This window comes from Mustela lutreola, chromosome 8 (assembly GCF_030435805.1).
Source record: "Mustela lutreola isolate mMusLut2 chromosome 8, mMusLut2.pri, whole genome shotgun sequence".
Classification (NCBI taxonomy): Eukaryota; Metazoa; Chordata; class Mammalia; order Carnivora; family Mustelidae; genus Mustela; species Mustela lutreola.
The window spans coordinates 64776359-64792265 of NC_081297.1; the positions used below are offsets into that span (position 1 = coordinate 64776359).

Below are 15907 nucleotides of genomic sequence, written 5' to 3' on the forward strand. Positions count from 1 at the left end.
TAGGCTTTAAGTCCTTCTACTGAGAGAAGTTATCCCCTAAATGTTTCCAGAGTTGGAGAATAGGGAGGAAGAAGCTTAAGGAGATGTGGCCAGCTCTGGGAATACCCACTTGCCCTCACTAGGAGAGCCAAGGCTTCCTTGACTGATCCTGCTGAAGGATGTGGAGAGAAAACATGGCAGACTGCATGAGAAGACACACTCTGGCACCCTGTCTGTGCCCTGCTGGCTGTCCCTTCCTCTATGGACAGGGTAGGAGATTTTATGCTATTTTGCAAAGCCATTAAAATTATGCTGGAAGGACATCTAGAATCATTTCTTACTACCTCCATTATTCTTGCTTTATCAGAACACAAACCTTTCCTCCACATGTAGAGTAGTCTGTTTAAGGCGGGAGTATCTCCAAAATGCTGTCAAAAAGAGTTTCACGGAAAGCCATGGGGAAGGGTTAAGGCTGCACAGAGCTGGCCCATCCATTTACTATATATGAAGAATTTCAGTTTAATTACCTAGATATTTTGCACAGATGGGAAAGGAGGGAATGAAAGGCATTTTGTAGTGTTCTGAGGAATGGAAGCCTGACATCAATAGAGAATTTTCTTCTGATTTCACCATGTCCAAAGGCTAGTTAGCTTCACTGACTCTTTCCAGGTCTCCCCCTGTATATATGTATGTTGTTTATATATATAACATATACATATAAATATAAACGTATCTATAATCTCCAAACTAGAGCTTTCATTAGACTGAAATAGGTATAACATAAGGGGGTGAAAGAACATAGGGGAAGCCGTACACATTTATTAGAAAAATAGCTTTGCATAGATGCTGATCAACAGAGGGCCTATAAGATCCCTCATATGGGAAAGACATGACAGTGTTTATGTACATCAGTTATGTAAATATTACTTCCATCCAGAGATACTATCTACATATTTGAATTTGAAACAAAGTGAGGACTATAGTTTGGTTCAAACTGCTAGAGGGAGATTATTTTCATTTGGGTTAGCATCTGCTCTCCTCCCCAGAGAGTTTCCTTTAGATATGGAAAATCAGCATGCCAGGACAATTTAGAAAATGCTCTATTGGTTTGTGAATCAAGAGTTCTGAGTTTTAATTTTAATTCTGTTACTGACCGTGGGAGCTTTGATAAGGAACAGTGCTGTCGTTTCTACACGTGAAAAAGAGTGAGGGAGGAGAGATGAAAAACATCTGACCTAGGGAAAAAATATATTTTAAAGATAAAAAGTAATGTCTAAAATTCTAATACTGGCAGTGTTTTCAATGTGGCCGTGCCAAGTCCGAGCATACCATGAAGGCATGGGCAGGATATTTGCCAGGCCTACCATAATGGTAGAGATTTTTGGGCACTGACTCTGCTTCCTGTCGTCTGAATAGACATGGGGGCAATTACAGAAAAGTGGCTGAGAGCCCGGGACAGAGGAAGTAAAGGGAAGGCACAGACGCCGCCACTCTGATTTGGCATATTACCAGATTGGGATCCTCTTGACTTTATGAAACTGGAAAGCCCTTGGGCAGCTGCGATATAAACATTAAATAATATTGGAAAAGGTCTATGTAAAAATCAGATAGGAATAATGGGCCTCTGCTAGGTCTGGTTAGTTAGAAGCTTGTGGTTAGTCAGGTGTTTGGGCTAGCAGTCAATTAATTTGATGTTAAGGAGGGATGGCTTTTCACACCGATGGGTGAAGGCCCATTGTGGGTCAGGTGTGGGAGGCAGTAAGACACTAAAGAATGGTTAATGAGACACTCCTTGTGTGGGCGAAGGCTCAGAACAGCTCTCTCTCCTGAGCTGGGCCAGGTTCCAGCCTCAGATAGACAGGAGTGAGACTGCTTTTGCCCCCAATTAGCAGAATTACTTGAAAAGTCAAGAAAATGTGGTCTTATTCTTGGATCTGAGTCTGTACCTGAGTTTCAGCTCAGCGGCAGTGAAGCGCCCCAGGGCCCCCCCAATGCTGTGTATTCACTGAAGGTTCCTGTTTGTCTCTTGCAGCTTCTGCTTCCTGCTCCTCGGGTACCTAATCTCTGCTCCTGCCTTCCACTTTCCTCCTAACGTGAGCTCAGCTTTCAGCTTTCTCTCAGGTTCTCCTTTCTGTTCCCGGGGCCGCACCCTCCTTCAGTGTGTCCTCTGTGTGTGTGTGATGGAAGGCGGGCTCCAGATCTCTCCATTCCCCGTGAGCACAGTGACACCCCTCTCCTCTTGGACCCTGGGAGATTCCTGTCTCCTGCTCGGTCTTTACTGCCCAGAAGGAATGCTGTCTTCCTAAATCAAGGACTCAAAATGCGGAACTGCCCTGGAGCTGAAAAAGAGTTTCAATCTGAGAAATAGATACATTTGGCCTCTGACTTTTGCATCATGTGACTTGTGATCTGCACCAGGTCTCTCCCATGCTGTCAACTGTACTGTTACACCCAAATTTTATTTTGCATTTTAATGTATTTCCTGCTTGCTAGACAAGGACCTAGTTCTTTTTAGAGAAAACCTAATTAAAACTATGCAGTGACATCTCCACTGAGTCCTATCTTGTTAGAAGTGTCCATGTAAGAATTCTGAGCTCCAGATAAGGCCCTGATTGCTTCCAACAGCGTTCAGTCATAATAATATTTGATCATATTTAAATACCTCCCTTGTGCTTGATAAACTCAGTTGAACTTGTCTTTGACATTTAAGTTTTTCTTTTTAGGGCTCTAACCTTAGGAATGGAAGGGGGCTGTTGAGGAGCCATTTCCATTCAGTGATTTTCCTTTGTTCTTCAATCCCTTGGTGCTATTTGGGAGTTTACCACTAAACTCTATTAAACTCCCTTTTATAGAGATTTCCCTTTATGGCTTTTTTTTTTTTTTTTTTTTTTTTTTTTTTTGCCCATTTTCTACTTTTGTTTCCTGTCCGGATCCATTTGGGAAATGATTCCTATTTTTTGCTTTACCTCCTGGTGAATCATGTAGCAACTGAACCAGCAGTCTGAATTTTTTACGGAACTATTTTCAGGTTTTTTTTAAATGAAAATTCTATCTTGCCCATAACCTGGTTTATTTTTGGCTTGTCTTAACCATTCAAGTCCTGGACCTTGGGACTAATTTGCATTATTTACCACCATGCAGGTCTTGGCTGCAGAGCACCACCAGCCCCCTTCCCCCACCTCCCACCCAGGTGCCTGTAAGAGCTTCCTGAGACCTTAACAGCAAGCTGCTCCTGCATTTGGTGGAAAGGTGTTTCTGCTGGAGCAAGTCAAGAGTTATTTACATATACCGAGGGTCTTCTTACCCTCAGCCTCTAGTAGCCCAGTAACCATTTCTTAAGTAAAAACTTGCCTTTTGGGAATTCTTAACTTTCATCAGTGCTATAATACGACCTATTTTATTTTCTTTAGGATTGGGATTACCAGCTGAAAGAGCTGTGCTCACCCTGCTCTTATTCCACCCTTCACGGACTTGTGAATTCCCAGTCTGTTACAACCTTTCACTCCCCATTACAATAGTTTTCTCCATTGTTTTTTGGGGGGTTTTGTTTGCTTGTTTTTTAAGTAGGCTCCATGCCCAACATGAGGCTCTAACTCACAACCCGGAGATCAAGAGTTCTCATGCTCTCCCACCTGTGCCAGCCAGATGCCCCTCTCCATTGGTTTCTGAGAAAATTATAGAACCTATAGCTTTTTTTTTTTTTTTTAAAGAACCTATAGCTTTGTTGAGCTATGCTTTCTTCCGGAGTCCTAATGAAATAGTTTGTCTCTTTAAAATTAATTACATTTACATGTCAGTTTTGACTTACTTAAAAATATTGTGCCTAATGGATAAAATATTATGCTAAGTCAAGATTATAAGTGGAGAACACTAAAAGATGCTTTATCAAATTGTCTTTTCCCAATTCCCAAAGTCCTGTGCTTTTCCTCTCCTTTAAATTTATCCCCTTCCGAATTTGTTCTTGTAAAAGTCTGTCCTGCTTTTACCAGGCACTTGAATCAAACAAACTTCTGTGTGTGATGACATTTTCTCCTAATTTCTTGTCCGTGGAACCATTTTGTGTGTACTTCTGTGTGTATGTGGTGGCCTGTCCAAGCCTTCCTCTGCAGTCCTGCCTCAGTGGCTGCTACATGTGGGGTAGCCAGCCAGTCAGGGAAAGGGATGCAGGAGAGCTTCCTGGCCTTAAAGAGTCAGCTGATAGAATCGTAACAGGCTTAGTGTTCCTATGAGAATGGACAGGTAAGGGAGCCCTTAGCTAACAAAGTAAAACCAGGGCGCATCTCAGCAGAGGAAGAACTAACTCATCCCTGCCTGTGCTAACGTTACCCTTTTCCTTCTAGAAGTTTCAGACACCTGCAAGAGAGACTTGTGTGGAATGTCAGAAGACCGTCTATCCGATGGAGCGTCTCTTGGCCAACCAGCAGGTGTTTCATGTCAGCTGCTTCCGTTGTTCCTACTGCAACAACAAACTTAGGTAAGCCAACTAGTGTGTGCTATCTCTCTGTGTCGCTGGACCACAGGAAGGAGTCATTGGCTTTTAGAGCTCTGGTACTAGAAGCTCTTGTACAAGAGTACGCTGTTAAAGGTCCTTGAAGAAAGTAAAAAGTACCATTTAGTAACAAGTATTTCATATCAAATGAGAGTGATGTTTGGAACTTCTTGGTACATTGATATTTAAATTTACATGTTTGATTTATGTGGAGCTTAAATACTATGGGTGGCAGATAAAACCCCCTGTGACTTAATTTAGTAGAATATCCTCCTTTGGTCTTACAGAATCATAAAGTTAGGAAATCTTAAGAGTATACTTGCCTGGGTGGCTCAGTTGGTTGAGCGTCTGCCTTTGGCTCAGGTCATGATCCTGGAATCCCAGGATTGTGCTCCATATCAGGCTCCCAGCTCAACAGAGAGCCTGCTTCTTCTTCTTGCCTGCTCAAGAGTGAGCCTGTCACTCACCCCACTCTTGCTCTCTCTCTTTCTCAAATAAATAAAATCTTTTTAAATTTTTAAATAAAATTTTTAAAATAAAATCTTTTTTTAAAAAAAGTATGCTTGTCTAAGTCCTTACATGTCCCAAACTGTATAAATGGTAATAACAATAATAATAGACCTTAAAGAGCATGTATTTTTCTATATATTGCTTCCTTTGATTTCTGAGAAAATAATTATAATTTCTTCCATGTAACTCAAGATATGGATAGAAATGTTACAAATTGGGGCGCCTGGTGGCTCAGTGAGTTAGGTGTCAAATCTTGATTTCAGCTCAGGTCACGATCTCGGAGTTGTGAGATCGAGCTCCGTGTCGGGCTAGTTGCTCAGCGTGGAGTCTGCTTGTCCCTCTGCCCTCTGCTCCTTTGCCCCCTCACCCCTGCCCGAGCTCACTTTCTCAAATAAATAAATAAAATCTTTCAAAAAAAAAGAGAGATGTGACAAATTGGGGACATACTCCATATTAACTCATTTAAATCAGAGAGTCTTAGAGAAATAAGTAACTAGGATGCCATTTCCCCCAGCTTTCTTTTCAGAGCAAGCATTCCTTCTAAGATACTACCTAGTTCTAGGTACTAGAACTAGTTGTAAGATACTACCTAGTTTCAGAGCAAGCATTCCTTCTGAGATGCTACCTAGTTCCAGTGTAAGATAGCTCTAGCTCCACAACTTTCCCTCCTATTGAGCCAAAATGTGCCTCTGTAACTTCTTCTCGTTGTTTCTTTTTCTGCCCCTGGTATTGTATTTTTTCTCTCCAAAGCATATTTTTCTTTCTTTTTTTTTTTTTTTAAATATTTTATTTATTTATTTATTTGACAGAGAGAGAGAGATCACAGGTAGACAGAGAAAGAGGGGGAAGCAGGCTCCCCGCTGAGCAGAGAGCCCGATATGGGGCTCGACCCCAGAATCCTGAGATCATGACCTGAGCCGAAGGCAGAGGCTTAACCCACTGAGCCACCCAGGTGTCCCCAAAGCATATTTTTCTGTTTCTGAATTTTTAATCTCTTCTGTGGAAATGCTATTATTTTTATATCTCCTTTAAAATGTGTTGCCCTGCGAGAGACACCAAATCTTCTAAAGGCCTGTCCAGTGCTGATATTAGAGTAGATTTCCTTCCTGGCTGCTGCTCACTGGGCTGCTGTTCACCATATCCAGGCACTAGCATCTAGTGAGAACAGACCATTTGCAGGGCATTATACCTACTCCTGTAGAGATGTCCTTTTAAATTATAACACAAAAGGGGAACGAGGAAAATGATCCAACTTTGTACAAAGGGATATCATTGTAAGTAGTTACAGATTATAAATAGGAAATCTGTGAGTGGTCAGAGACAGGTGGGCTTATCTAGGGAAGACTTCTTGGAATAAATAATGTTTTTTGACAGTTTTCACAGAGGGGAGTGAAGCCATTTGAAAATAGGAAGATATACCACATGAAAGAATGTCTTGTGAAAGTTCAGGCCTAGAAATGAGCATGTTTTTATAAGGATAGTAAAACACATGGGCTTGAAAGGGAGTGGGTAAAGAATTCTAGGTGGTCAATGTCCTTTTTTTTTAAAGATTTTATTTATTTATTTGACAGACAGAGATCACAAGTAGGCAGAGAGGCAGGCCGAGAGGAGGAAGCAGGCACCCCACCAAGCAGAGAGTCCGATGTGGGACCCGATCTCAGGACCCCGGGATCACGACCTGAGCCGAAGGCAGGGGCCCAACGCACCAAGCCACCCAGGCGCCCTGATCAATGTCCTTTTAAAGATATTTTCTAAGATATTAGCATCTTCTGAAAATACTGCAGTTGCCAGATTTCAGCCTGCTAGTATAAATAAGAGTATACAGGTCTATTAACTTTATGCTCTTTTTCTTTTAACAACAGTCTAGGAACTTATGCATCTTTACACGGGAGAATCTACTGCAAGCCTCACTTCAATCAGCTCTTTAAAGCTAAAGGCAACTACGATGAAGGCTTTGGGCACAGACCACACAAGGATCTGTGGGCAAGCAAAAATGAAAATGAAGGGGTTTTGGAGAGACCTGCCCAGCTTCCAAATGCAGGCGAGACCCCTCAGAGCCCAGGGGTAGAAGATGCCCCCATTGCTAAGGTGGGTGTGCTGACAGCAACCATGGAAGCCAAGGCCTCCTCTCAGCCAGAGAAAGAAGACAAGCCAGCAGAAACCAAGAAGCTAAAGATTGCCTGGCCGCCTCCCACTGAACTTGGTAGTTCAGGAAGTATCTTGGAGGAAGGGATCAAAGTATCCAAGCCCAAATGGCCTCCTGAGGATGAAATCAGCAAGCCTGACGCTCCTGAGGATGTCGATCTGGATCTGAAGAAGCTAAGACGATCTTCTTCACTGAAAGAAAGAAGCCGCCCATTCACTGTAGCAGCTTCGTTTCGAACCACTTCAGTCAAGAGCCCAAAAATCTTGTCCCCACCTATAAGGAAAGGCTGGAGCATGTCAGAGCAGAGTGAGGAGCTGATAGGAGGAGCGACAGCAGAAAGGAAACAAGTGGAAAATGCCCATACCTCTGAGAAGAATGGTAGTGTGGGAAAAACAACCTGGCAAAACCAGGAATCTAGAGGAGGGGAGATGGGGGGAAGAAGTAAGGAAGATCATAGTTTTGAGATGGGGAGTGAGAATCTTACAGAAAATGGTGCAAACTTAGATGAAGATGAAGGAGGCCTCAAGCAGCAGTCTCCGCTAGAACCCAAGTCTACAAATTGGTCCAGCTTTGCAGATGATACCTCCCCGAAGGAATTCACTACCCCAAGTCAGAAATCCCAGGATGTGGGATTCTGGGAGGAAGAAGTAGTTCAAGAGCTGTCTGTGGAGGAACAGATAAAGAGAAATCGGTACTATGATGAGGATGAGGATGAGGAATGACAGACCACAAGTGGTGCTGGGCCTTAAATTTGTGTTCGTGTTAGTGAGCCTCTGCCCTTTCTCACAGTGATGCACGTACACAGATATCTTAGCATGAACTGTAATTTATATTCAAGTAATTTTGGAAGAGTTCTTAAAAAAAAAAATCCCATACTGCAGCTTAAGTGAACCAATTCTAAGTTCTAGAGATAATATTACTTAAGTCCTCTATTTTAGCAATGAGAATATACATAAGTGCTTTAAGGTCTTATGGTAAGGGGGGCGGAATATGCCAACTGATAAGTCCAGACTCCACTGTATTCCCAAAAGGCATTACAAAAATAGATGATTATAAGCACATTGTTACACTAAAAATTCAACTATGGAATTAGGGAACGTACAGAAGGGGTTTAGAGACCTAAACATTATGACTGAATGCACTTTAGTATAAAGGGCACAGTTTGTATATTTTTAAATGAGTACCAATTTAATTATTTAGTATTCGTCTGTTAAGAGATCCAATATTTAATCTTTAAAACATTTTTTAGGTTAATTTTCTTACTTTGATAGATACGGGGGATTTATTGCTATGCATCCTTTTCTCTAAATAATATCCTGAACTGGATTCTTGAGATATAACACCACCATTCTTTGGGGGCACTTGAGCACATTTGGTGCTTGGGGAGATCCACTGTCTCTCCTATAAGCTCTGGTATTTGCCAGGGAAGTTTGACTAGACCCCAAATGATTGCTTTCTTCTTTGGTAGTCTCTATGCAGCTCCTAATATACTGAAAGCTGCAATATTTTTATAAGATCTTTTGTATTGTTGTTTGCCATGTTGCATGTTAAAGCAAAAGTGAGGAGTTTAAAGGAAATAACAGAAAAAACTGCCTTAAACCGCTTGAGCCCAGACTTCCAGACCTGATATTCCACTTCTTATATCCCCTTTCTGGGACACTAGTTTTTATTTTAATATTTACCAGCTCTGAAATGTATTGATTTTTATGGCAAACAGTATTTCCAGGGTGCAATTAAACCAACTATAGGCCTTTTTCGGGAAGATGGTTTTCTAGTAGTTAAGTTTCAGACCATTATAAACGAGTACATCTGTTGTACATAATTGATATTCGAAATCTATGTGGGGGAGAGAGGTATTTTAAGCTACAGACTTTTCTTTGTACTCCCTTTTTAGAGATTTAGCTCTAATATTTTTTAGAGATGTAAAATATTCTGCTTTCTTACAGTCTTGCTTAGTCTGAAACATTTTTATTCAATAAAGCTTTTAATTTACATTTGAACTTTTCAGTGTTCTTTTCCAATTTTTATTTTACGTTGTGACAGTCTCCCAGGACCTCCTTTTACTTGAGTGGTTTGGAAAGAAAAAGCAAATGGGTCTGGTGCATTTTAAGTGAAGATAAGTGTTATGAGTATATCTCACCGCTAGGTGGTGGTGTTGGGTCGATCATGGGTGCTCATCTGCTCTAAAGGACAAATTTTTCTTAAAAATTGAGGGCAACTTGTCAAGAAAATTCGTGTGTACATTCAAAATGAGCTGTTTGTTTTAGGCATTCAAAATCGGTTAGTGGTTTTTTATTATTCATTGTACTCAACATTTAACAATTCACCTTGCAATTATGCCTAACATGCTAAAGGGAATTTCCAAAGGCCTCTCCTTGAAGATATCTGTGTTTTCCACTCTGGGCAGAGGAATAGTTAGTTGTTTGATTTCCTTTCCACTAGAGGCAACTGCCCCAATAGTTAAAGCACTTTTTTTTTTTTTTTTTTTAGTATCATTTATTTATTCATTTGAAAGAGAGAGAGCACAAACAGGGGGAGCAGACTCCCCACTGAGCAGGGAGCTCAATGTGGGGCTTGATTCCATGACCCGGGGATCATGACCTGAGCTGAAGGCAGACACTTAACTGACTGGGCCACCCAACACTTTTTTTTTTTTTTTTTTTTTTAATGGAAGTATGGGAGTGTGAATTATCTTGGGCATGCTTTTTGAGTCATCTGTGACATTTTTCCATGGTCACTTACTGCATGGTCCAGGGTCTTGCCTGGTCTTCCAAATGGATGGCAAGGTTCTATTTTCTGCTCTTGACCCCATCACAGGCTGAAGTCATTTAGGAAGCCCTGTTTACTCAACATTTAATCCAGGATGACATCCATAAAATATCAAACCCTGGCTTGATTTTAGCTACGTTTACTGTGTGACTCACTGATACTCCAGCCCATCCACATAGTACTCAACGAATCTACTGATTTTATACAAAAAAGTCTATGTGTCTATGGCCAGCACCTATGGGTATTAGCTGAATATGTCACCGTAAATCAGATATGCAGGGACTGAGATTAATTTTAGAAGAACCATTTTCTTTGTCTTTCAAGGGCTAAGATAGACATAGGTACAGAGAGTAGAAACAAGGATTAGCTCCATAACAATATAATAAAAGGCTGTTCTTTTTTTTAATATGTTTTTTAAGATTTTATTTATTTATTTGACAGACAGATCAGAAGTAGGCAGAGAGAGAGGAGAAAGCAGGCTCTCCACCCAGCAGAGAGCCCGATGTGGGGCTCGATCCTAGGACCCCGAGATCATGACCTGAGCCGAAAGCAGAGGCTTTAACCCACTGAGCCATCCAGGCACCCCGATGATGTGCTTTTCTCTTGGTGAAGCAAGTAAAGGGGCCAGCTTGGGACCTGAGATAGTTAAGGAGACTCTTCATGACTACTATAGGGCCAACTTAATTCCTTCCACTAGCTTGCTCGTTGGATCACTGCTGAACGTGAAAGCTGTACAAAGTTTGCTCTCATTACATATTTCGTCAACTATATATTTTCTAACAGCCAAGAGGTTGAGAAATGGTACAAATGTGGTTTTGGGGGGATAGACCTTGAGACCAAGATTACTGTGTGCTAGTTCCTGCATGCCAAGTTAGTATGTTCTTTGTTCCTTGGGACTCTGATTTGAAATCCCATGGGATCAAGGAGAGTTTACTATTTTATTTTAAGATTTATTTATTTGACAAGAGTGTGCACAAGCAGGGGAAACAGCAGGCAGAGGGAGAGGGTGAAGCAGGCCTCCTGCAGAACAGGGAGCCTGATGTGGGGCTCCATCCCAGGACCCTGGGATCACAACCTGAGTCAAAGGCAGACGCTTAACCCACTGAGCCACCCAGGTGCCCCAAGTTTACCTTTTTAAAATGTACCTTGAATAGAGGGTAATTACCAGTAAACTATTGCTGCGTTGAAACAAAAATGGCTCTAGGCAGTGGTTCTCAGACCAGCTGCAGTGGCATTGCCTATGAGTTTATTAGAAATGAGAAATATAAATCATAGGCCCCACCCTGACTCACCTCCTGAATCAGAATTTCTATGGATGGGGTCCAGAAAACTTTTAGCAAACTCTCCATGTGAGAGATGAGACAAGCTAAGATCCAAGCTGTGGTACCTCAAGTTTGAGAACCACTGAGCTAAAGCAAACCTAGTCAACTTTAGGATGGTTCCCTTACCCTCCCGCCACTTTCTTCCTCTCCCCTGAAACTCTTAGCTTCTGGTGTAAGCCTGCCTTACTAGTTACAAAGTTACTTTATCTGTCCTTGAACAAGAGGTAGAGATTCAGTTCTTTTAATCTTCTTTTCAGATCATTCTAGTTAGCCTGTGGTAATTAACCTAACAGCTGGGTTTAGGGTTTAAACAGACTGCACTCAGGGTTCAGGAATCTCCAGCAGTTGAGGGACAATTTTGAATTTTAGCTTTTTGAAGTTTTCTTGTTTATGGCTCCCCTTCTTGTTTATGTGGATCCACAAAAGAGTTAAATATTTAATGCGCAAACCTAATATTAAGAAGGGTTGTAAGACAAGGGCTCAGGGTTCCAGAGTCTAAAAACTCTCTAGATGGGAAGCCCAGGTCTACACGATTCTATCTAACCTTGGGAAAGCTGCTTAACCCCTCTGGACCTCAATTTACCCATCGGTAAAATAGTAAATACTTCATGGGATGATAGCGTTAAATAACTGGTGTAAAATGTTCAGTACCTGGCACAGTGACTCTCCTTAAATATTGGCCATCATTTATTTTTTTTTCCTTTGTATTATTCTTTGGATAATATCCTTTGGATATCTTCAATTTCCTTTTACCCATGAGAAAAATAAAAGGATTTTCAAAAGTCCATTTTAAGAGATAAAACAGGGAAAGGGAATTGAGATCATGGAAAGACACGAAGGAAGGTAAAAAGTTGGGAGCACAAAACGCTACAGGTGGGCAGAGTTTAGGCGGACCTGAGAAGAGATAGGCCCCAGTGATTGGGGCTGGGGGCAGAGATGTAGGTACGGGCTGCCTCGAAGCGGGAACAGCCTTTGGAACGCCTGGGCGGAGACGAAGGAGCGTCCCCTTCAGGGAGCTAGGCCTGAAATAGGGGTGTGGCCATGGCTGGAGGACAGTGAAGAAGGGGAAGAGTGGCCGAAATCCTTGGCAAAAATGGGCGGGGGCAGAGCTCAAGGCCCGCGGGACGGGATGGAGGCGGGGCGGGGAAGTGAGGCGTGGCCAGGCCGGAGGCGGGGTCCTAGGGAGAGGCGGCCCCGGGGGCCGCAGTCAGGGAGGTGGGTGGGTGTGGAGCCGAGATGGGCGGTGAAGAGGCCCTGCCCCACGGAGGAGGCGGGCTGAGACTTGCCGGGGACGAGAAGGGGCCGGAACGGGGTGGCTGCCAGTCGGGCCCCGCCCCGGGGCCGCCTCCTCGCGGGTTCCGTTGGCTGAAGCTGCAGCTGAGGCTGTGGCGGCGGCGGCCGCGGGGCGGGCGGAAGATGGCGACAGCGGCGGCTGGAGCCCTGGGCCTGCTGTGGGGCTGGCTGTGGAGCGAACGCTTCTGGCTGCCTCAGAACGTGAGCTGGGCCGACCTTGAGGGGCCGGGCGACGGCTACGGCTACCCGCGCGCGCGGCACATCTTCTCGGCATTCCCAGTGGCGGCGGGCATATTCTCCGTGCGGCTGCTCTTCGAGCGGTGAGAGTCCGCGAGCGAGCGGCGCGGAGGGCCGGGGCCGGGGCGGGGGCCGCGGTGCGGGCCGGTGGGGCCGGCTCGGGGGAGAGGCCGAGCACCGGAAGCATCAGTGCGGGGAAAGCCCGGAAGCAGGGGCTGGGAAAGCCTGGGCCGCCGCGCGGGATGCTCGGAGGGTGACGGAGGTGGTCGCAGAGCCTAGGTAAAGACCGAGTTTGGAGTGTGGACAGTCAAAGAGCCGGAGTCGGTGGAGGGACGCTGGGGCCTCTCCATCTCCGATCCCGGAGGTCGCCTGGGGGGTCTTCTAGGCCTGCTCCCAGCATCCAAGAATTCTACTGACGGGAAGCAGGTTGTGCGGCCGAAAGCCCGAACAGCCGAAGCGAGAAAAAGGAAAGGGCCACGGGAACCAGCACTAGTTGGGGTGTGGAAGCTCAAGGGTTAACGCAGAGCCAGCCCTTCCAAGAGCAAGGTTGGACTCTTGAGAGTTGAGGGGAACAGAGTTAGGCCCCAAGCCTTGGTCTGTCCGTTCATGGACATGTGTGTGAGACAGAGAGAAAAAAATTATATGTATATATTCTCACTCCCCCCTCCCCCCAAAATGCTGCCCGATACCGCAAGAGAGTAGAAATCTGGTAGGGATAAGGCGTGGTGGAGCCTGAGGCTTCCAACGTATGGAAAGGTGTCAGGTTAGTTGCAGAACAAGCCTTGGAGGCCTGAGATGGAAGGAGGAGTGGTCATTTTGAAAGGATGAGAGCCGGAGGGCTTAAAAGAGGACACCTGTATTGAGGCAGCTTCTGAGTTTAGCACAATCACAGCATCTTTTCCTGACCTTGTGTTCTTGGTAAAAGTGATTTCACTTTTCTTTGACTGAGTGATTAGTATCTGCTAAGATACAATGTTCACAGAGGACTTGATTAGGTTTTATAATGTGGACTTACAGCTGTGGGTGATTTTGATCAAACCTATTCAGACTCCAGGAAAGGAGACTTCTTTCCGCATAGGTCTCAGGTAATGAAGATGGCATTTTTGACATCTCTTGTTCATTTGGCCCTTAAGCAGAGCAGAAATGCTCTTTCTAGGATAGAAGTATATTGCAAATGCTCTTTTACTCTCTGAAAAATTAATGTTATGTGTTTTGGATTACTTTTCAAAACTGCCTACTATCTAATCTTTGATATTTTTTATATGTAGCTAGCTTGCCATTCATCCATTTATTCATAGTGTTTGTGTATTGTTATCAAAGCACTCTGTCAGACATTCACGTACAAAAATGAAGATGCTTTTAACTGAAGCAAATGAAACTGAAAGATCTAAATGCTTTTACTGGGACCTTGGGAACTTATTGTTGCCATTTTAAAAGTATAGTCATTGTATTAAATATTCCTGGTGTAGAGGCAAAAACCACTTATCCCTTTTAGGAATAATCTAGTTCCAAATACTCTCCACCTTGGCAACTGTGTATGAGGGCTGAAAAAAGAGAAAGAATGTAATGACTAAAAAGGAAAATACACAATTCAGGACAGAAAAAATTTAATTGTCCTAGGAAGAGATCCTCTGCTTTTTATATATGCCAACATGGAAATTTCGTCATGTCAGTGGTAAGAGGAAATAGCTTGTTGCTTATAAATACCCATTTCATATAAACTTGCGTGTATCTTCAGATTTCCAAAGAGTTCCCTCAGACGCCTGTGAAGACTTATATATCTCCTGGCAGAGCCGCTGGAAAGGATCCTTTACCTGTGGGAATTCTATCTGAATGTTTCTATGGTGCTCCAGTGTCCAGGGAGTAAGGGTGGATGGGGATACTGAGCTGAAAGCATTCTAGTATGATATTCTTTGGCTAGTAAGGTCAGGTATCTTGTTCATCCCATGATTGACTTTAGGAAAGTTTAACCCTAGAAGCAGTCTTGCTATTTTGTTTCTTTTTATAAAACCTACTAAGCAGTAGAATTGACTGCAGGATTATCAGTTCCTCTCTTGCTACACTGGCCTTCCATAAAAGTAGTAGAATCCACTCTTGGAGTATAGTAACAGATGTATTAGAAATATTGGTACAGTTAATTGTCTTTCCTAGGTTTTCTCATTTCTCAAGTCGGTTTCTAGAAGTGATTCATGTAGTAGTCATAGACTGTAAGAGCTAAAACTCCAGCCTTTTTTTTTTTTTTTTTTTTATAGATAGTAAGCTAAGCCTTAGAAATATCCCGCAGCTTTTCAGAGGTTTCATACTGGGGAACTAAGATCCAGATCATTTTCCTAAGCCTCAAGGTTTAATCCCCCTTTTCCAATATTCTAAGATTTGGAGAACAAACCCATGCTCATCTTATTCTTGGTTATTTAATATAATGTATTTGACTTGAAGACTTTTTTTTTTTTTCCAAATTGTTCTGCATATTTTAATGAGTCTTACACTATGCCCTTGGATAAAATATTACTATTTGTGCTGTTTTAAGAATTTCCCAAAGAGGGACACCTGGGTGGCTCAGTTAGTTAAGTGGCTTTGGCTCAGATCATGATCCCAGGGTCCTAGATCTAGTCCCATGTCAGGCTCCTTGTTTGGTGAGGAGCCTGCTTCTCCCTCTGCCTGTGCTCTTTCTCTGTCCCTCTGACAAAGAAATAAAAATCTTAAAAAAAAAAAAAAAAAAAGAATCTCCCCAAGAATTGGGGCGCTTGGTTGGCTCATTAAGGAGAATATGTGACTCTTAATCTCGGGGTGGTGCGTTCAAGCCCCCAAGTTGGGTGTTGAAAGTATTAAAAGATAAATAAACTTTTTAAAAAAATCTCCCAAAGAATAAACATAGCATTTACAGTTTGGTCTTACTTTCTCATCCTTTTCATCAACTACACTGAGCATTTTTTTTTTTTTTTTTAAGTTCTCACATTCCCTGGAGAACTATATCTGAAAGGGATGACTTGAAAAGGTGCCTGACCATAATAAGTGAAGTGTTTGTATCTAGCTATTTTGCTGAAGAACTGCAGGTAGGATATTATTACCTACCAAAAAATGGAGGTTTTCCTTTGTGGGCCTCTAGTGAGTGGTTGTATTCTGGTGGGCTGCACCTTGCAAAATGCCTCAAGAATAGCATGT

General features: G+C 43.0%; 2 protein-coding genes across 8 annotated transcripts in view; both read left to right on the plus strand.

The window, feature by feature from the left end:
* The window catches only part of LIMA1 (LIM domain and actin binding 1), a 92788-nt gene extending 83664 nt beyond the window's left edge, over positions 1–9124 (plus strand). For all 5 annotated transcript variants that reach the window (XM_059185377.1, XM_059185380.1, XM_059185378.1 and 2 more), the window contains 2 exons: positions 4320–4453; positions 6841–9124. In XM_059185377.1, the coding sequence (XP_059041360.1) occupies positions 4320–4453; positions 6841–7846 (1140 nt within the window). In that variant the 3' untranslated portion in view covers positions 7847–9124. The remainder of the gene's footprint in view (positions 1–4319; positions 4454–6840) is intronic.
* Positions 9125–12428: 3304 nt separating this feature from the next.
* CERS5 (ceramide synthase 5) overlaps positions 12429–15907 on the plus strand; it is a 30015-nt gene continuing 26536 nt past the window's right edge. The window contains exon 1 of one of the 3 annotated variants that reach the window (XM_059185395.1): positions 12429–12828. In XM_059185395.1, the coding sequence (XP_059041378.1) occupies positions 12452–12828 (377 nt within the window). In that variant the 5' untranslated portion in view covers positions 12429–12451. The remainder of the gene's footprint in view (positions 12829–15907) is intronic. The other 2 variants (XM_059185394.1, XM_059185396.1) reach the window with 2 other exon arrangements.